Source organism: Rhineura floridana, chromosome 8, assembly GCF_030035675.1.
Source record: "Rhineura floridana isolate rRhiFlo1 chromosome 8, rRhiFlo1.hap2, whole genome shotgun sequence".
NCBI classification, from domain to species: domain Eukaryota; kingdom Metazoa; phylum Chordata; class Lepidosauria; order Squamata; family Rhineuridae; genus Rhineura; species Rhineura floridana.
Window position 1 is genome coordinate 133,930,846 of NC_084487.1, and position 22,011 is coordinate 133,952,856.

General features: G+C 44.6%; 1 protein-coding gene across 1 annotated transcript in view; it reads left to right on the plus strand.

Moving 5' to 3' along the window:
- DYRK4 (dual specificity tyrosine phosphorylation regulated kinase 4) overlaps window positions 1–22,011 on the plus strand; it is a 110,250-nt gene that overhangs the window by 4,109 nt on the left and 84,130 nt on the right. Inside the window, exon 2 of the mRNA XM_061637885.1 lies at window positions 2,670–2,772. Coding sequence (XP_061493869.1) covers window positions 2,670–2,772 — 103 coding nt within the window. The remainder of the gene's footprint in view (window positions 1–2,669; window positions 2,773–22,011) is intronic.

Here is a 22,011-nt window from a genome sequence, read left to right on the forward strand (position 1 = left end):
GCTTCAGTGGCCAGATTGGTTTAATAGTCAGCCACTCTGATTGAAGGTCTGTGAGGAGAACAGAGCGTCTCCTAGCAACGCTCAGCACCCTTCACTAACTACATACCCCAGTATTCTTTGAGAGAAGCCATGACTGTCCAAAGTGAAATAAAGGCCTGGTGTGGATGTGGCCAGGAACAGCTTTGGTTTAAATTTGGGTGGGAGGCTACATGTGCCTGCTGTAGAATAAAAAGGTGGGGGAAATGCTGAAAAGCAATGATACTGTTCACAATGTTTTCCTTTTGGAAAGGAAAGGGGCTTCCCTTCTGCCCAGTGCCCACCCACCCAATCTCCCCCCTCCCCCAGGTCAGTGTTGGACTAGGACCTGGGAGACCAGGGTTTGAATCCCCACACAGCCATGAAGCTCCCTGGGTGACCTGGTGCCAGTCACTGCCTCTCAGCTTCAGAGGAAGGGAATGGTAAAACCCCCTCTGAATATTGTTTACCATGAAAACCCTATTCAAAGGGTTGCCATAAGTTCGGTCGACTTGAAGTGCAACCATTTCCATTTTCAAACATGGTTGCACAGAAATAAATCCCATTGAACTCAAAAAGTATGCATATGATCAAACTAGGGTTGCCAGGCCCAGCCTATAGGAGACTGGGCCCAATGTCCTGTAGGACCCTGCAGAGTTGCATAGCGGAACAGAGAGTATTGAGCGAGCTTACGTGTGTGTGTTTGAATCTTTGCTAAGATTCTACCTTTCCTGCAAATTAGTCAGACAGAGGTTTTAAGCTTTAAAATAAGAAATAACTACTTTATTCTGGAAGTACATGCTTAATAGGAAAGAGTCCTATATCTAGCTAACTAGCTAAGTTGAAGCAACGAGCACTGAGCCCAGTACTCGCCCTCATGCTGGATGAGAGGGAGAGACAAAGGAAAGATGTCTGCTCCCCTCTCGAGAAAGAAAGAAGAAGACTGGGAAGGAGGGAAGGAACTGGGATCAACATCCTTTGCATATCAGTCTAGCAGGAAGGAAAAGACAGCAGGAGATCAAAGGGATAGGGATAGCCTGCCAACCAAGAGGTCTCCTCCCTAGCTACCCTTCTTAACCCCATGCAGCCTCAACCCACAAGTTGGAGTTGAACCTCATACATTCCAACACAGCCTCCAAGAGGTCTTCTGTAACTTTAAAAGTTGTGCAGGGGGGAGGGAGAATTTCACCTTGTGGTTTTCCCATTACAGTGTTGCAAGAAAACCTGTACTTGGCTGAATTTGTTCCTTTATTGTGAACTCTTTAAGCTCCTACCTTTTTGTGTGTATCCCTGTAAAGCAGGGTGTGAGGATTCCTACGTTACTTACTTGTGGATCCTGGTGCCTTCAGAACGGTAGCATGTCTCTTACAGCCAGTGACCTCCCCCCTCCTCCTTTTGAGATTCGGGTTCTTCTCATCAGTGGGCACACGCTGAGGTCTGTTTATTTACACTCCTGCCACTTAGCCTGCCACTGAGGAATGCGGCCCCCAGTTTTACAAACCTCATTCCTCTCTTAATCTGTTTCCTCCCTCTTTGGTAATGCTTTGGTAATGCTTTCACTCACTATCAACCACAGGTGATGCTTGTTTCCTTATTCCTACTTGGTCAATGTCTTAATCCTGTCTCTTGTCATTTTCCCTGGTTTTTGCCTGTTTACTTTCTGGCTCTCCACTTCCTCCTCCTCCTCCTCCTCCTCCTCACTCACACATGTATGTTCCCTTCCTGTCCTCCATTCCAGTCCCTCCACTCTCATCCTTACTCTCTCTTTCATGCCAGACTCCTGTCTTACTCTCCTCTCTCACGGGCTTCCACTCATCCTCATTCTGCTATTGCCTCTTCTGCTTCCTCTCCTGTATGTCAGTTTGTAAGCTCCTGTTTCCCCTTCTCATTCCCAGTGGCTGGCAGCTACACCCACTGAGTCTTTTACCCTGCCTTCATCCAATGTTAGGCTGAATGGCACTGCATCCTCAGCGCAGTCTCCCTGCAACATGACTTCTGGTCCAACACAGTCACTTGGTTGGATTACCAGCACCTCAGTGCACTGGAGAGGATACCTCCCCAACTTCTCCTCACACAGGGGCAGTTAACATAGTGCCCTCCAAATGCTGTTTGACTACATCGTCTTTGACCATTGCCCATGTTGACTGGGACTGATGGCAATTGTAGTAAAACAGTATCTTGAGGACACCATGTTAACTACCACTGCATAAAGCACCATGTATTATAGAGGATTATAATGATAATACCTCTTGAGTAAAATGTATAGCAAAATTAAACCTTAAGAAAGCAAAAATATCCATTCTTTTCTTCATTTTTTAAAAATACTATAGCAAGCCACTCCCCTCATCCCTTGGTTAATATTGCCCTTCATGCATTTGTTTTATCTTATTTGGTGAGTGCATATGTCTCCCTATCCTTCCACACACATGCACACACACTTTTCTTCATCAGCATGTTATGACCAAATCCATCTCCTAAATGAAATTATGTTTCTTGATGCAACTCATGAACCATATTTTTCTGCATTATAAAAATTCTTCTAAGGATAGTCAGAATAATTTCCACAAATATGTTCAACTTATATTTATAAATATAGAATAATATGACAATGTTTGCACTGTCATTGATTAATTTTCTCCATTGTTATTCTTTAGGAAGAAGATTGCCATCAAGCCTGAAAAAATAAGAAAAGGCAGATCAAGTGCACTCCCTGTTATCCTAAAACCTGGAGAAAAGCCAAATGTAATACTCCAAAAGGTGAACAAAAGTGATTTTGCAGCAGTTTGATTTCCTGCATATAGCACAAGATATAATAGAGAGCATAATGGCTCCTCAGACTCCTGAATTTCATTTTTAAGCATTTGTTTTTAGTCCTCATGAGCTGCAAGGGCAGCTTGAAAATGTGCTAAGGAGAATTCCAGCTGATAGGGCATCCCTAGACCCCACCTTACAGAGTAGAGAATGCATCCCATTAGGCATACCATCACAAACATGAGGTGAGGACTCCCCTGCCTTTCCAAGATCAGTACTATGGAAACACAGCTAGCTGTTTACTTAGGGTCTAATCTCACAAGTGTGAAAAGAGTTAAGCACCTTATCACTTCAAAACTACCCACTTGCAAAGCAGGTTTCTTTAACAAAACCAACCATCTCTTCTTTGGTGATTTCTTCTGGGTTTTGTACTGTTTAGTACAGACTTAAGACAAAGAACGTAAGCCTGTGTTCTAGGAGCAATCACAGGAAAGAAAATTATGGGATCTAATGGATACATATTTTCTTTCTCCAATTTCTATTTTGCAGTAGGAATAGTAGTCATATTTATATGGTGCTTTTAAAAAATGTTCAAAGGGAGGGTGTGTCCAACTGTCAACTTGAGATGGCAGCATAGTCTTGAAATTCCTCAAGCAGAACAGCCTAGATTAATAAACTGCAGGAAATCCAACATAAAGAGCTGCTCTGAGACAAACAAAGCAGTGGGTGTGCAATGGAGAGCGTATTTGAGCAGTGAAGAGTCTGGAATCATATTTTAAGGGCAATTGCTCAATGGTAGAACACATGCTTTGCATACAAAAAGTTCTGGTTAAATCCGTGGTGTCTCCAGGTAGGACTGGGGAAAACGTCAGCCTGAAGCCCTCAAGAGCTGCTGCCAGTGTTGACAGTGCTGAGCTATATGGTCTGGCTTGGTATAAGACGGCTTCCTATCTTTCCACTGTGGAGAAGTCTGAACTCAACTGGAGAGTTACTGCAGCTAGGCAAGAAGAATCCCAAGGATTCCATGGAGGAGTCATGGAAATGGTTTGGTTGCATTAACGCACGTAGAAGGGAAGATATTCTAACTCTCAAGGTACCTTGATGACATTGTTGAAATGTCAGATAAAACACTTAACCTGGACACAGATCATCAGACAGCAGTAGCTAAACTGGAACTGGAGAGCTTAAGTTGCACTTGGAGAAGAATTATTGGGCACAGGAGGAACCTTATCAGTTGTCTGGCCCCAGATCTTGAGCTCAAGTTTGAAGATATAGAGGGCACTGAGGCAGAAGCCAAAAATGGCAGGAGCCTAGAGCAGAGCTTGGACGATTACTTTTAAAAGTAATAAATTACAGTTACAATTACTTGGCCCAAAAAAGTAGTAATTACCGTTACAATTACAACTGCTCTGAAAGTAACTGATTACTTTACTTTTTCTCAAAAGTAATCACTGCAATTACATTTCAGTTACTTTTTTAAAAAAACTCCTACAAGGTGCTGGCCTTGGCTGCTGCACATCTAAGAAGCCTAAAACAATATTAAAAAATAAACACACACACACAGGGGGTAGTAGAATAAAAAAAATTATCCATAAGATTAACATAATGGCATAACAGAATCTCATATCCCCCCAAGCAATGAAGATACCCCAACTCTTGAAATCAAATTTTACACTTGAAATGCTTTTATAATATGTTTCTGTTATGTCTCAAAAGAACAAGATGCTCAAAGAGCATGTCAGACAAGGAATGTCTTTTTACAGTCATTACGTTGCCACCAGTACTGAACAGGCGTTCTACTGCGGCGCTTGAAGGCATGCCTGTGTTGTGCTGCAAAAAACACCGCAGCACACGTGGAAAGCCATGGAGTGATGACACTTCCCTGCTGGGAGACCTCAGGTACCTCACCAGTTCCTCCTCAGCAGTGTCCACTGCTGACTTCTTGCCCTGGGGCAGAAAGTTAAAGAAGTCATCTTCTAAGTCATCTCCTTCCTGGTCTTTATCTGAAGACTGATCACTGTCCTCATTAAGTACACCCATCTTTATTTCAGCTTTCAACAAGGCTTCCATTGTGTATCTAAGAAAGAGAGAGGATATGTTAACACATATATGTTAGGAAACCATCATCTGCTCTTCATTTCCTGATGCTTGTCATGTCCCCTGGTTCAGGGTCCAGCCTGAGCCTGCGGATGATGACATGGAAGGTAGGAAGGTGACCAAGTCACCACACTCATGGGGCAGCACAGCAGACCCTTAAGGATTACCTGCAGCAACCCAAGGTTGTGATGAGGAGCCCCAGGAAGAAAAGGCCCAGCCCCTGCCTACCACCTTAAGCCCTCTGATGCCTCCCTTGAGACAACATTTCCCTTGGAGTAATCCACCCAAAGGGCTTCCCTAATGTTCTTACTTGTTGGTATGGGTGGTGGCCTGACACGATTCCAGCCAATCTAGTTTGAAGCAAGGGTGTAGGCAGGCTGCCAGAAGAAGCCTCTTGTCCTCCCAGATAGCTGCAAACCGCTTTCTTGGGGCTTCGCGCACACCTCTCAGCAGCTGAAAACAGTATGTGTACCTCTCAGGTTTGTTTTCCAGTCCTTCTAACTTGCGGTCCAGATTGCAGAGCGTTGGTAGCAAATACCCCATGAACATGCCGTTCTCCCATTGCAGGATATCTACGGACTGGGCTAGTGGCTCCATAATCTCTGTGTATTCCTGTACCACTTCAATCTCAGCAGCTGTGATCCTGGACAAGGAGCAGCAGTCCATTATGGCATGCATTTTTAGTGGCACAGTTGACAGGAGCTCATGTAGTTGCTTCAACGCATCAAAGGTGGAATTCCACCTGGTCTTATTCGGTACCTTCAGATACACACCACATTGCGCACGGATATACTCAGCAATCTGGGCTGACTGGTTCTGCTTGGACCACAACTTGCTGCACTTTCCCATCAAGGAACAAAACTGTTTCTTGAAAGGACCAAGAAGACTACTTTTGGAGGAGTCAGAAAGCATGGCCTCTATGTCTTGTGTTGCCACAAGGTTGAGGGTGTGGCCAGCACATCTCTGGTGTGGTGGTAAAACAAAATCCTCTCCTGAGTCTGCAGCTTCTTCCTCTGCCTCAGGTCCTGTGTCCAGGATCTCACAGATAGGCACAAACTCCACCTCAGCCTCCTCCTCCTCCTGGTTATCACCATCATCGTCACTGGTGCCTGCAGCTTCCACTGGTTCTTTGGCCATGAAAACTCTGAACGCTTTCACAAAGTTGGAGCCATTGTCTGTAGTAGTGCACATAACTTTGTTGTGGATCCTGTACTGCACATGTACATCATGCAGTGCTTTTGAAAGGACATCGTATGTATGACGCCCCTTCAGACGCTTACAAGCCAAGGCCCCGACCTCACGTTTCAGGGTAGTTGGGTTGATCCAGTGGGCTGTTACCCCAAAGTAACTCTTCTTGCCATTGGTCCAACAATCTGCAGTGGTTGCTTTATATGCCACAGCACCCATTCGGTTTGCAAGAGTTTCTCTCATGTGGCATGCTCTCTTCTCAATTCTGTCTCTCAGAGTCTTGGCACATATGATGGTGAGATCTTTGGGGAGTCCAATGCGAACCAGATTGATGAATGATGGTTTGTCCACAGTCTGAAGTGGTAATGTCTCCTCTACAATGAAATCAATGATTCTCCTGTCGAGATTGCTCTGGGTGACAGGCTCCCTGCCAGATCCCCACCTCTCAAGGGTTGTATGCTGCTGCTTCAGCATTTTGGGAGGAGGGGTGTCATGCATTGGTTCAGGAAGGCCACGTCTCCTTGCCTTTATTGCTTCTTCAATTGCTCTCAGCTTCTCAGGGTGTGCCCTCTGAGGAAGAACAAAGCATGAATCCAAGAAAAAATGGAAGAGGAACTTCACAATTTAAACATAAATAGACAATAGACAGTCTTTGAGGACCAGCATGACAAAGGCTTACCTCAAAATGTTTCTTCACATTGGATGAGGAGGAAACAGCTGATCTCAGATTTTTGATCCTTGGAAGTCAGTAATTGCATCGTACAACAACATTTTTCCCACTCTGGCTCACAAATGTACAAGCTTTCTCAAAGCCAAACCATGGTACTTGCTGTTCTGCAGATGTGGCTGTGGGCAACTGGCACTGCTTCATGCCCTCCTCCTCCTCGTGCACAGGGCCTCCTTTCTGAACCTCACTTTCTAGTTTTGCCTCCTCAGGATCAACAAGCTGTGACTCAAGTGGCCGCACTAACTGACTGCTGCTCTCAGCAGCAAAACCTGCAACAGGCGTCTCTGTAATAAACAAGAGATAATGCTCCTATGTGGGTGAACTTCAGCTGTGATGTGCCCCCATCTCTTCCCCATGCTGCAAGATGCCCCAGTCAGAGTGGAAGTAAGCAGGTCAATAGCACAATTAAAAGAGATCCTATTTGCATCATTTTTGCTCACTAAATAACCCTGCCTGGGCCAGTCTAACCTACTATCTCACAGGGTTGTTGTGAGAACAAAATGAGACTAGAGTTCAAATCCCCACATAGCCATGAAGCTCACTGAGTGACCTTGGGCCAGTCACTGCCTCTCAGCCTCATGAAAACCCTATTCATAGGGTCACCATAAGTTGGAATCAACTTGAAGGCGGTACATATATTTTTTATTTTGAATATGATGATTATGATAATAAATATGCAGCATTTCAAATTAATTCTGTATGAGAAGCATTCCATGCCAAGCTTGGAAAACCAAGGATGAGGTATAAAATGTAGACAAAAATACTTTTGACAAAATGCCGTTTATCTTTTATATCTATATCTATAATTAGCAATACAGCTGAATGATGTATGTAAAGTATTTTTTCTTTCCCTTTTCTTTTTTATTAATATTTTAGTACTACTGCTAAAGTTCTGATGAAAGAATAAAGCATTCATTAGCCAAATTCAAATGATTAGAACACATCACATAAATTCCACTGAAGTTGGAGTTTTTGCCATAGAAAATGAAAAAAACATATAACCTATGATAGCCCAATAGACAATCAGAACTAATATAAAACCCTATTGCTTCTCATTTGCAAATCTTGCAAGATCTAAGGTAACTCTAGATCATGTGAGTTCAGGTGATGCATGTTACGTACATTTGTATAGATATTAGCAGAGATTGTCAACAGTCTCTCTCTCTTTGGGACTGGGAATCTCTCTCTTTCTCACAGAACATGAGTTTGAGAGCTGGGGGATTGAGAGGAGGAGCTGCAAGGACCCTACTTCTCACCTCATCTCTGCCAAGAACAAAAAAATCAGCCTTAAGCCATTTATTATACGCCTAATGATTTTTTATTTTTATTATTATTATTATTATTATTATTATTATTACTGAGACAGTAATTGTCCCACATACAATTCAGTCTTGTGATTAAACAGGACAAAAATACAAATAAAAAGAAAGATGGAGTTCAAATAAATATACAATAAAAAGCTAGCCGGCATTTTAAAAGGCAGGAGTGCTCTGTCTGGATAAATACAGCACAGTATGCATGGGAACAAGGGGGAGAGTTCAAAAAGGGGGGAAAGGAAGAGAAGTACCAGAGCTTGGAAAAGTTACTTTTTTGAACTACAGCTCCCATCAGCCTAATCCAGTGGCCATGTTGCCTAGGGCTGATGGGAGTTGTAGTTCAAAAAAGTAACTTTTCCAAGCTCTGATAGGCTGAAGTTTCAGAAGTGCCTTGTGATTGATGGAGGGGGCGGCAACGAGGCAAGGAGAGGCAGTGGGGGGTCAGAAGGGGCCGTGGGGGGGTGGGGGGGAAAATGCCACGGGAGGGCGGAAGGGGCCACGGGGGGCACACACACACACACACACACACATATCATCATCACTCACCTCCACAGCTCTTCGCCATTCTGCTGCTGCCTTCTCCGTTGTCCTTGCCCTGGCTTTTTCCTCTGGCGTCCATTTTTTCCTCTCAGACGCTAGCAGGCCCTGCCTATTCACCTCTTCCCTCATGCCTCCTAACACAGATCATGAGGGAAGAGAGAGTCTGCGCAGAGGTCCAATCAGTGTGAGGCACATGTCTTGTGTTAACCAATCACAGCCAGGAGCTGACTTCCCCTTGTTCCCGCCCCCAAGTAATGTCCAACCTAACGTGGAAACATTAAAGTTGCAGCCCCACTCATTATTTAAAATTGTAACAAATTACAAGTAACTCGTTAAAAATAACGAGTTACTTCCAAGCTCTGGCCTAGAGACATAATTGTATGTTTTGATTGGTATTCCATTAAGTATTTCATATTTGAGGAGTGAAGAGTCTGGAATCATATTTTAAAGGCAGTAGCTCAGTGGCAGAACACATGCTTTGCATACAAAAAGTTCTGGTTAAATCCCTGGTGTCTCCAAGTAGGACTGGGGGAAAACTTCAGCCTGAAACCTTCAGTCTTTTCAGGCACTAAGAAATCTCAGGATCTTAAAATATCAGGATGTACTCACACTCATTTTTCAGGATCTATTGCTGGAGACTTTACAAAGAAGGTTGCTGTTCTTTGTGAAGCTGTGACAGGAGGCTGAAGTAGCTTTCTTATGGAGGGTTCCATTTAAGTTAATTGTCAGGATGAAGAGCAGGTATATGCAGCAGTAATGTGATCCCAAGTAGAGATCATGTTGAAAGAATTGAGGCTGGAGGTTTTGCAATATGTCCAGGGAGAAGATGCATAGGAGGAGAGGGAGCCAGACTGGAGCCTGCAACTAAAAAAGAATGTGAGGTCAATGCCAGTAGTCCTGGGGGTGGGGGAGAGAGAAGAGGCAGGATAAAGGGGTGGGGTGGGTTGCCCTAGACGAGGACTGAGCAGCAAAAGTCCCTGCAATTCCATGAAAGTTCAGATGGCAATGAGAAATGATGTGACATTGACAGTTCAACTCAGACAGTTATACAATTGATTCTGAACTGAGTTACCAAAGTATTTTTATGTTTGAAGGTTAATCAAGTTGGGACTGGTCAGGAAGAAAATCAGTTTTGCAATATCATTTTTATTAAGGATTATGGAGGAGAATGTGTAAATCATAAGGAAGGAGCTAAGACCAAACATGTCAGGAGACCAGTGTCTAAGGGGGCAAAGAGCATAAGGTATCGTTAAATCATGGATAATTTGAAAGTACTTTCTTTTAATGTAGAGGGGCTCTGGTCACCAGTGAAATGGACCAGGTTGATGGCTGCTCTTAAGAGGGATAAGCCTCTCATCAGAAGGCACATGAAGGAGGGGTGTTGAATGGTATTGAAGGACTCCTTGCTAGTGGAACAATTTTGCTCCTCCAAGGTAAGGAGGATGGCAATCTTAGTAGCCAAGTAATGCCCTCTGGTTTCATTTGATTTATGCACTCTTCCTAGGGGGAAGTATATTTTTGTGAAAGGAGAAATCAGAGAAATGGTGATTACATAAAGAATTGGAGCGCCAAAGGACTGTACAAATTGTGTGACTTCTATATAAACTCAGTTCTGCTCTCATCTGAACAATTAAAACTTACATTACAAGGCATAAAATTGAATCGGCTAACGGTTGCTCAAGTACGCAGTTTCATTTTGCTGACTGATTGTTACACAACAAGCAACAAGACCCATCACACTATTTGAGCAGTTACACCAGGATATGCATAGGGGAGATAAAGGCTTAGTCTCTAAAATATACTCAATATTACTCTACGAATCTTTAACATCTACTCTTTCATTGAAAGACCAATGGGAATTAGATTTAGAGTCTGAAATCAACCTGGAGACTGGAATAGATTATGGGAGGAATGTCCGTTTAAATTATACAGCCACGAGAGTGGCTGTATACTATAGCCAGTGGGGATTTTTCACATTCTGCAATGTTAAATTGAAAATACCCCCATGCCATTCTGATGCTTCCCATAAACTAATTTCAAAACAAAACCTTACAAAACTTATAGTCCTAAACTCAGAAATGCTTGCTTAACAACCCTGTAAATTTTCATGGCGATACACAAAACAGTCAGAGAGAACAGAGAGTTCAAAGTCTAAAAAGAGAGAAAAGAACCCCAGAGCCCTTTTGGACTTTTTTCTCTGAGAGTTCTCATAATCTGTTGAAATTCATTAAAAATCAGCCATGTTCATAGAGTACCTGTAATCCTAATACTGACGTTGCCCCATACTCTGACCTTCATCTTCTGCGGTTTAAGTTAAAAAAATGCCTGGCTGATTTTTAATTAATTTAAGAAATTTAGCATTCAACCCTATGATAAGGGCGGGCATGCTCAGTAAGAACCAACTGTCAGTGTTCTAAAAGCCTCACAGCTGCTGGGCTTGGCTAATCAAGGGGCCACACCCACACCAGACTTTGATTTCACGTGAGACAGTCATGGCTTCCCTCAAAGAATCCTGGGAAGTGTAGTTTGGAAGGGTGCTGAGAGGAGACTCCTATTCCCCTGAGAGAGCTCCAATGGCCAGACTGGCTTAATAGTCAGCCACTCTGACTGAAGGTCTGTGAAGGAACAGGGCGTCTCCTAGCAACTCTCAGCACCCTTCACTAACTACATACCCCAGTATTCTTTGAGAGAAGCCATGACTGTCCAAAGTGAAATAAAGGCCTGGTGTGGATGTGGCCAGGGACAGCTTTGGTTTGAATTTGGGTGGGAGGCTACATGTAAAAAGGTGGGGGAAATGCTGAAAAGCAATGATACTGTTCACAGTGTTTTCCTTTTGGAAAGGAAAGGGGCTTCCCCTCTGCCCAGTGCCCACCCACCCAATCTCCTCCCCTCCCCCTCCCCCAGGTCAGTGTTGGACTAGGACCTGGGAGACCAGGGTTCGAATCCCCACACAGCCATGAAGCTCACTGGGTGACCTTGTGCCAGTCACTGCCTCTCAGCCTCAGAGGAAGGCAATGGTAAAACCACCTCTGAATACCATTTACCATGAAAACCCTAATCAAAGGGTCACCATAGGTTTGGTCGACTTGAAGGCAATCCATTTCTATTCTCAAACATGGTTGCACAGAAATAAATCCCATTGAACTCAAAAAGTATGCAAATGATCAAACTAGGGTTGCCAGGCCCAGTGTCCAAGAGGTCTTCTATATCTTTAAAAGTTGTGCAGGGGGAAGGGAGAATTTCACCTTAGGGTTTTTCCCATTACAGTGTTGCAAGAAATCCTGCACTTGGCTGAATTTTCTCTTCTCTTAAAGATACAGAATCATTCTCAGGCCCTGAGCCTGGCAACCCTAGATCAAACCCACCCTCCCTTCTTCCTCCTATCCCCTACCTCTTGCCCCTTCCTTTGCCCCTCCCTCCCCATCCCCTTCCAATTCCCTCCTTCCTCCTCCTCCCCTTCCTCCTCCCCATGGTCAGTTTTACCTATCTTAAGCATGATTGCACACAAGTAAATACTGTTATGAGCATGGGGGTTGGGATGGATGATTCCTGTGGGTCCCCTTCCAACCTCTGATTTGGAATCCTATGCCTTGGGGACAAAAACTCACTCTGCTGGTCAGATGAGTCTCTCCTTTGTTAACCAAATGGATTGGCCAGGTAAGATAATGGGCCTATCAGTTGCCCAGCAACGGTGAATGGGCCAGAAAGACCCTTTTGTCATTGAAACTCTTCAGGAGAGCATCCCCCCCCTTCCTGGAGCCCGGCAGAGGCTTGTAGTTTTGAGTTGTGTCTAGAGAATTGCTGGGAACTGGAAGGCAGGTGGAGAGACTGGCTCTCTGCACCATGGCCATTGGGGTGCCTCCTGCAACCCAGATGGAAAAGCTGGATATTGGACTGCTGATGCCTTGAATCCCTCCATTTTGAAGCTCAGGTTGGAATGTGTGTAAATAAATAAACCATATTTCATAAAGACACCGCAGTCTCTGCTGACTTTCTTTCCCAAAGGAAACCAAACCCTGGAGCAGTGCAGGGACCCCGGAAATCTCACCACTCGCAGATTGGGGAAGGCGTGCAACATTACCATTGAACTCTATAAGCATGCAAATGATCAACCTGCCCTCCCCTCTCCCTTCCTTTGCCCCCCTCCAATATGCTCCTTCACCCTCATCCCCCATGGTCAGTTTTTCCTATTCTAACCATGATTGCATAGGAGTAAATCCCATTGAACTCAATAAGCATGCAAATGATCAGACCTGCTTTTCCCCTCCTTCCCCTGTCCTCTCCCTTCCTCCTCCCCCCTCTTCCTTCTTCCTTCTCCCTTGCCCACTCCAGCCCTCCCTCCCTCCCTCTCCCCCTCCCCCGGTCAGTTTTACCTATCCTACGCATGATTGCATGGGAGTAAATCGCACTGAACTCAATAAACATGCAAATGATCAAACCTGTCCTCCTCCCCTCCCCCTCCTGCCTGCTCCCATCCCAGTCCTCCCCTCTGCCTTTCCTCCCCTCCCTCCTCCTCTTCCTCCTCCCCCCCATCCCCTGTGGTCAGTTTCACCTATCCTAAGCATGATTGCAGGGGAGTAAATACCACTGAACTCAATAAGCATGCAAATGATCAATCCATTCTCAGCAAGCTTGCACAGGATCCCATTTCTTACCTCCTGGATTAAAAAGGAGAGAAATTCACTAATAGGCAAAAATCTTTGCTGTTTATCTGTTTATAGCCAACAGATATTTCTATAAAACTTTAAAAAGCAGGGAAATTGGGCAGCTATAGTAAATGCATCAGGGGAGCAGGAGACCTGACCTCCTCTCTGAGATATTGGACAGCCCTACAAATTGCTCAAAATGCAAACACCATTTGGGTTGGTCTTTCACAGTCCAAACCACTGCCTGTGTAGCTTGGACGAATTTGGTAACATGTGCCTCTGAGCATATGGTGAGTGGTGGCAACACCTGCAATCAGCCCAAATAACAGAAACAAGATATGTGCTGTGCTGATCTTGTTTTAGCAGGGAGGAAGCAACATTATTAAGATGATATAGTTCAGATGGTCACTTTGAATATGTCTGGTTTAAATATAATTCTTCATCTTTGGAGATGGCAGGTATTAAAGTTTGATGGAAATATCTGTGGGCTATAGGTACATTCTTAAACAGCAAGGATTTTTGCCTATTAGTGAATCTGTTTCTAGTTACATAAAAGAACACTTATTAAAACTGGTACATCTCTGGTATCGCACACCTGTCCAAATCTCACATATGTTCTCAACGGTCTCTCCGCTTTGTTGGAGGGGCTGTGGGAAGATCAGAACATATTTTCATTTGTGGTGGGAATGTGAGTGGGTACAAGACTTTTGGTTGCTGATTTATAATGAAATGTTAGACATCTCAAGAACACTTTGCATTTCCCCCCAAATTGTTATTAAACATTTTTGATTATTTACATGTGAAACTTCTCTCTAAAGAACTTATAATTTACATGACTGGCAGCAAAGATGACAATTGCATCACTATGGAAAACAACAAATCTCTCAATTGGACATTGGTACAATTGCTTATGGAATATCGCCATAATGGAAAAGCACACACATGAACTAAAGTCAAGACTAGGAAAAGAAACTCCAGACTCTCTTTATATAATTTGGCATCTATTTATTGAATATACTTCTGAAGATTCATTTGCTCATCGCCCATCCAGAGAAGCCTGGAAAATCTGGAAATATGTCTAATTGTAGTAATGACTAGTTAGTCAGGTGACGTGGATTGTTTTCTTGCCAGCTAGATAACACGTAGTCTTGTTTCTGGATATGTATCTTGAGAGGTTTTGTTCTCTTGTATATTTTTGTTAAATTTTGTTCGTATTTAGTTACAACAGTATCGGATGTTCACGTATAAGAAATCTTGGTGTTATTTGGAGAATTGATACCTGCAAGAAAATAAAGTTTATACAAAAATAGAGAAAGACATGGTGATTACACTGGGATCAATCTACAGCCCTAATGGGGTATACAGTTGAAGTTCCTAAGGCACGCACTTCAAAGCAGAAGTGATAATGTGTGTGTAATGTGTCTTTAATGATTTATGTAACAAGGCAGGAAAGTGGGGAAGAATCAGGAGAGAGAGAGAGAGAGAGACTGGGCTAGTGGATTTAATTTATTTATTTATTTATTTATTTATTTTATTACATTTCTAGACCGCCTTATAGCAATAAGCTCCCAGGGCGGTGAACAGCATAATAAAACAGATTAAAATACAAGCGGATGTAAATACAATACAATACACAATAAAACATAATTAAAATTCCAAATTTAAATCCACATTTTAAAATTTTTAAAATTTTTAAAATGCCTGGGCAAAGAGGTAGGTCTTTACCTGGCGCCGAAAAGATAACAGAGAAGGCGCCAGGCGTATCTCATCAGGGAGGGCGTTCCATAGTTCGGGGGCCACCACCAAGAAGGCCCTAGCTCTAGTTGTCGTTCTCCGTGCCTCCTTATGCGTTGGGACACGGAGAAGGGCCTTCGACGTCGAGCGCAGTGACCAGGTAGGTACATAGCGGGAGAGGCGTTCCGCCAGGTATTGCGGTCCGATGCCGTTAAGGGCTTTATAGGTAAGAACCAACACTTTGAATCTGGCCCAGAAACATATTGGTAGCCAGTGCAGCTGGGCCAGAACAGGTGTTATATGATCAAATTTTTTAGTCCCAGTAAGGACTCTGGCCGCAGCATTCTGCACCAGCTGAAGTTTCCGAACCGTCTTCAGAGGTAACCCTACGTAGAGTGCATTACAGTAGTCCAATCTAGAGGTTACCAGAGCATGGATAACTGTGGCGAGGTTCTCCCTCTCCAGATAGGGTCATAGTTGGGCTACCAGCCGAAGCTGGTAGAACGCATTCCGTGCCACCGAGGCTACTTGAGCCTCCAGTGACAGGAGCGGATCTAATAAGACCCCCAAACTATGGACCTGCTCCTTTAGGGGGAGTGTAACCCCATCTAGGGCAGGTCGGACATCATCCATCTGGGCAGAGAGCCCCCCCACCAACAGCATCTCAGTCTTGTCAGGATTGAGTCTCAGTTTGTTAGCTCTCATCCAGTCCATTATCACGGCCAGGCAGCGGTTTAATACATTAACAGCCTCACCTGAGGAAGATGAAAAGGAGAAGTAGAGCTGCGTATCATCAGCATATTGCTGGAAACGCACTCCAAATCTCCTAATGACCTCACCCAGCGGCTTCATATAGATATTAAAGAGCATGGGGGACAGAACTGAATCCTGTGGGACCCCATATTGGAGTATCTAGGGGTTCGAGTAATGCTCCCCAAGCATCAACTTCTGGAGACGATTCTCGAGGTAGGAGCACAGCCACTGCCAAGCAGTGCCTCCAACTCCTAAGTCCGCAAGACGTCCCAGAAGGATACCATGGTCAATGGTATCAAAAGCCGCTGAGAGATCAAGGAGAACCAACAGAGTTACACTCCCTCTGTCTTTCTCCCGACAGAGGTCATCATACAGGGCGACCAAGGCTGTTTCTGTACCAAACCCCGGCCGAAAGCCCGATTGACATGGATCCAGATAATCAGTTTCATCCAAGAGAGCCTGGAGCTGGCGAGCGACCACACGCTCTAAGACCTTGCCCAAGAACGGAACATTTTCTACCGGTCTATAGTTGTCAAAATTTTCAGGGTCCAAGGAGGGTTTCTTTAGGAGCGGTCTCACCACTGCCTGTTTCAGGCAGGGTGGTACCACTCCCTCTCGTAGGGAGGCATTGATCACCTCCTTGGCCCATCTGGCTGTTCCGTTCCTGCTAGCTTTTATTAGCCACGAGGGGCAAGGATCCAGAGCAGAAGTGGTCACCCGCACCTGTCCGAGCACCTTGTCCACATCCTCGAGCTGTACCAGCTGAAACTCATCCAATAAAACAGGACAAGACTGTGCTCCGGACACCTCATTAGGCTCAACTGCTACAATATTGGAGTCAAGGTCCCGGCGGATGTTCGTGATCTTATCTTGGAAGTGTCTCGCAAACTCATTACAGCAGGCTATTGATGGTATTATTGCGTTCTGAGGCCCAGAGTGTAAAAGTCCCCGAACAACTTTATAAAGTTCCGCTGGGCGGTTAGAAGATGACTGAATGGAGGCAGCAAAGTACTGCTTCTTCGCTGCCCTCACCGCCTTCACATAGAGCTTGGTAGAGACCTTCATAAGTGCAAGACCACAGCCATAGGGAGTTCATCTCCATTTGCACTCAAGCCTTCTCCTTTCTTGCTTCATCACTCTTAGCTCCGGGGTGAACCACGGAGCCACTTGAGCTCTGCAGAGGAGAGGGCGCACTGGGGCAATCGTGTCAACTGCCCGGGTCATTTCCGTATTCCACAAATTGACCAGGGTTTCGACAGGAGCGTCAGTTTTATCAGCCGGAAAACTCCCCAGAGCCTTCTGAAAGCCTTCAGGATTCATTAGTCTCCGGGGACGGACCATCTTAATTGGTCCTCCACCCTTGCAGAGGGGAGAAAACATTGTGAGCCTACACCTCAATAGGCGATGATCTGACCATGACAGAGGAATAGATGTAAAATCCCTTACTCCCAGATCACCATCCCCTGTTCCAGTAGCAAAAATTAAGTCTAGAGTGTGTCCCGAAATATGCGTAGGGCCAGTAACAAATTGAGACAGCCCCATGGCTGTCATGGAGGCCATGAAGTCCTGAGCTGCCCCAGACAAAGTGGTCTCGGCATGAATGTTGAGATCCCCCAATACCAAAAATTTGGGGGATCGCAACACCAGACCCGAGACCACTTCCGTCAGCTCAGTTAGGGAGGCTGTTGGGCAGCAGGGTGGATGGTACACCAACAGTATTCCCAGTCTGTCTCGCTGGCCCAACGTAATATGAAGACACTCCAGACCATTAGCTACCTGGATAGGGTGCCTAACAAGAGGGATGGAACTTCTATAGACCACAGCGATTCCCCCTCCCCGACCCTCAGATCTACCGAGATGCTGAACCGAGTACTCAGGTGGGCACAGCTGGGAGAGATTGATGCCTCCCAGATCGCTCACCCAGGTCTCGGTAATAAACGCCAGATCGGCTGCCTCATCCACAATTAAATCATGGATGAGGTAAGCTTTATTATTTATCGATCTGGCATTAAGAAGCAGCAACTGGAGATCCGAGAGTTGGCTGGTAGAACTACCAGCAATCCTGTGGATGTGGGGAGGACCGGAACACGGTACAGCCACCAATTGTCTGGGCCGAGTTCCCCTCAACTGGCATGTCCTCCTCACAACGCCATACCTCCCATTACCCGTCACTACACTAACGGGGGCCACCTCTGGTCCCCCCTCCCAATACCCTATCCTCCCACCCAGGCACATAGTAAAATAAAATAAAAATAAAATAAAAATACACACACACTCACAACATACAGTCATACCAGCATCCACTCGTCCAATTCAGGTCTACACGACAACCACAGTCCCATACTCCCTGCGCACCAACGCAGCTCTCAAACCGTTCTTCTTCCTGGGCAAAGCACCGCCTGCAAAAGGTCCAGATGACAGTACAACGAAAGGCGAAGGACCACTAAGGCAAGCGCAAGCCACAAAGGTAGAGATGGAACCACACCAGCAGCAAAGAACGCCAGCCAGTCACGGGAATGATGGAGCGCAAGCGACAATAGGAATGAGCGCAGCAACAGCAGCAGCGATGAAGGGCACAGCTACGCCCCAATGGAAAACCAAAGCCGCCGCCCAGCAACGCCCGGCCACAGTCCCCACAGCAGCAGGACGACCAAAGCCACACAAGCAGAAAACGAAGCCTGGCAACAAGGACAGCGTGGATGCAGCAGCTGCGGCAGCGAAGACAGCGACGACAGCGGGAAGCGACAAAGGCACAGCACGAGCGACGACAGCAGGAAGCGCCACAACAGTGGCAACAAAGAGCACAACAATGCAAGCGGCAGGAGACAGGGCAAAGGCATGCAACCACAAGCAGAGGCCACAAGCCGCGGCCGAAACCGCCGGCAGCAACAGGAAGCGCCGCGCCGCGGCTCGACACCAGCTGGAAAGGTAGGAGGCCTTGCTCAGCCCCGGCTTCAATTTTTACCCCTCCTACTTCGACGTCAGCAACAGGGAGCGCCGCGCCGCGGCCCGACACCAGCTGAGAAGGTAGGAGGCCTTGCTCAGCCCCGGCTTCGATTTTACCGCGGCGCCGCGGCCCGACACCAGCTGGGAAGGTAGGAGGCCTTGCTCAGCCCCGGCTTCGATTTTACCTCTCCTACTTCGAGCCCAGCCGTCCTCGGCATCCACAATTCTCGGGGGGGGGAAATGGGTGGCACCAAAATCTTTCACACATTCAGTTACTCTCCACACACTCCCAAATAAGCGTAGATGGTGTTCAAAAGATGTTAAAAGATATTAAAAAAAGGCAAGTGGCAGGAGCTCCAAACATAGGCTCCTCCACCTACGCCACCATCTTTCCATTAATGCAGTTACTTGTAGTTGACATCTGCTGAAAGCACAATCCAAGAGAAAAACAGACACTTTCTTCTCTTACAGACATGGCTTGTATTCCACTCTCAAGGTGATTGCAGGGAGCAGAGGATGCTCATATTGCATCTCACATTATCTGATCACACACCAGGTTTTGCAAAAGTTAAGCTTTCAGAGAGGCAGCCGTGCTAATTTGTGTGTTGCCTGAATACCACATTGTTATCCAGAAAGAAGATAGTGGGCAGGCTTAGGGAGGGAACCAAGGATTCCCCCCCCCATTAACTCAAGTCATAACATGAGTGAGGCTACAGTTTGGGAAACTTTCAAGGATGTGTTGAGCGAGCTGTGTATCAAGGAAGCCAGTGTGATTTCTTTTTTAAAAAAAACAGCACACAAGTGGAAACTAAGCAGTTCCTTTTGGAAGAAATCGAGGCATTTGAATGTGAACAAAAAAGGTTAGGAAAATTAAAAACATACAAATTACTAAAAGGAAAAAGGAAAGAATTAGAAGCAAAGGAAGTTGGGAGAAATAAAAGGGCAATGACATTTCTCAACTGAAAATATGATATCAGGGATAGAAATTCAAAAATGCTGGCAAGGAGTCTGGCTAAAAAATGATCTTAATGTGCTTTATTGCACAGAATAATTTCTTAGTCTTTTGAATTAGGACTTAGACTGTCAGATAGTGTTTTTCTCCAATGTAAACTCATGCAAGCTTCTTCTGTTTCAGTAAAGTGCCTTCTTGTGATGAGGTTCTAAGTCCTTCATTATTCTCTTCAAATGGATTCTGCCTTTTACTGATGAAACACACAATTTTCTTCACTTTCTGTTCATCTGCAAAGTGATCGACTTGAAGAAAACTCATGATGTAACATCATTCTCCTGAAGACCACACATTGTTAGATAGAACTGCTTTATGTGCGTCTTTTCATGCTAAATAAGATCTCTTTGGGCAACAGCTTCCTTTTGACAAGTGATTCCTATGATTCCACCAGGAGCATTGGCAGGCTTGTTGTACAGTTGCTCAAGTGCCAGGTCCATTGCTATACCACTGACAGATGACTCTGTCTGCCGAAATATAAACTGTCCTCATGAATATTCAGATGTGATTCCTTGAGCTTCAGTCTTCAAGATAAATAGCATTCCATCCAGAATAATTAATTTTACCATAACAAAAACTAAAGGCAGCATCCTTCTAAGTGAAGAAATATGAAGTTCCAATTGCCTTCCTTGTGAGCATGGATCATATCTTGTAAAACAGGGAACAGTAATGTAATTATTGTCTTACAAAATCTGAACATGTTTGATATCTTGCAGCCTTCCTGAACAAATAAACTGAAATCTTTATTCACTTCTTTGATGAGGTTGGATAATTGTTCAACTTCCAGTTTTACTTCTTCTGCAGGGACTGTTAACATAACAAATCAATCTGCATATTCTTGTGATTTTTTAAAGAAAGAATTGCTGCCATGGAAAATGCAGAATGGATTCTGGTAACAGGGAAAGAACATTTTCAATCAGTTTTGATCCAAATATCTCCATTTTTTCAAATACTTCTTTTATACCACTAGTGTAAAATGAATTCTAAATATAATCTTGCTAGTGTGGATGGCGCCAAGGATGAGGAAAATATTTGCACTGGGAACCGTAGCTGTCTTTCCTTTGCTAACTTGCATGCTCCCTGGTCACATCACAATGAGCCAGACTCCTGTAACCGTACCAACAAATGAAGCATCTTGACTTTTCAAAGCTGCCACCAAAAGAAAGGCTTCCTAATGATTTCCCCATTCCTTGCCCATGCAAGAAATGTGCAGGAAACACTGTTGGCAGATGCTGTGCTAACGGCACATTTCTTGCTCCAAATTTTGTGTACACGATTGTAGCTGTTTGCAAAAATCGATTTAACTAGTGTTTAGCCCTAATGGCCTCCTACAGGAAGGTAGGGCAGGATATAAATCTAAATAATGATAATCATCATCATTGTAATAAGTAGAAGATAAAGAGGTTTATACTTCAGCAACATTTTACTTATTTTGCTCTTCTAGGAATTAGTGGCATGTTTGATACTGAATTTTTTAAAAATTGAATTTTCCTTAAAAATGGTTGACTTTAGGGAAATAACAGACCCTCCGTGGTGCAGAGTGGTAAGTGGCGGTAATGCAGCCGAAGCTCTGCTCACGGCCGGAGTTCGATTCCAACGGAAGGAGGAAGTTGAATCTCCGGTAAAAGGGGTCGAGGTTCACTCAGCCTTCCATCCATCCATGGTCAGTAAAATGAGTACCCGGCATATGCTGGGGGGTAAAGAAAGGCCGGGGAAGGAACTGGCAATCCCACCCCATATATACGGTCTACCTAGTAAACGTCGCAAGACGTCACCCTAAGAGTCGGAAATGACTTCCTCTGTAAGTGCGGGGACACCTTTACCTTTTTTAGGGAAATAAGCATTAGGAATAAATTGCTCAAAATGTTCTTAGGAACATTTAGAAAGTATATAATTGTCTTAGTAAAATCAAAGGTTTCTGAAAAAAGATGATGATTTATGAAGCAAAGAAGTATATCAGCATATTTTGAAATTTTGCAGCCATTTTGGAAAAAACCCAGCCGGGCAGGGTGATGTGACCAGGCCAGAAAATATCCTATACTATCCAAGGACACATTCCAAAAGAGAAACTCTCTACGCACATTTGCCAATGGGTACATGGCTGGTCCCTGCACTTTACATACCACAAGCACACATGCATCTCTCTTTCACCACACACACACACACACACACCCTCCAGGAGTGAAGAAAGTGCTTGCCATTTTAAATTATTATTATTGTTATTTCCAAAAAGTAGCTACTTTTTAATACATTTTTATTGTATGAATATCATTCCCCTTCCAATTTTTGTAA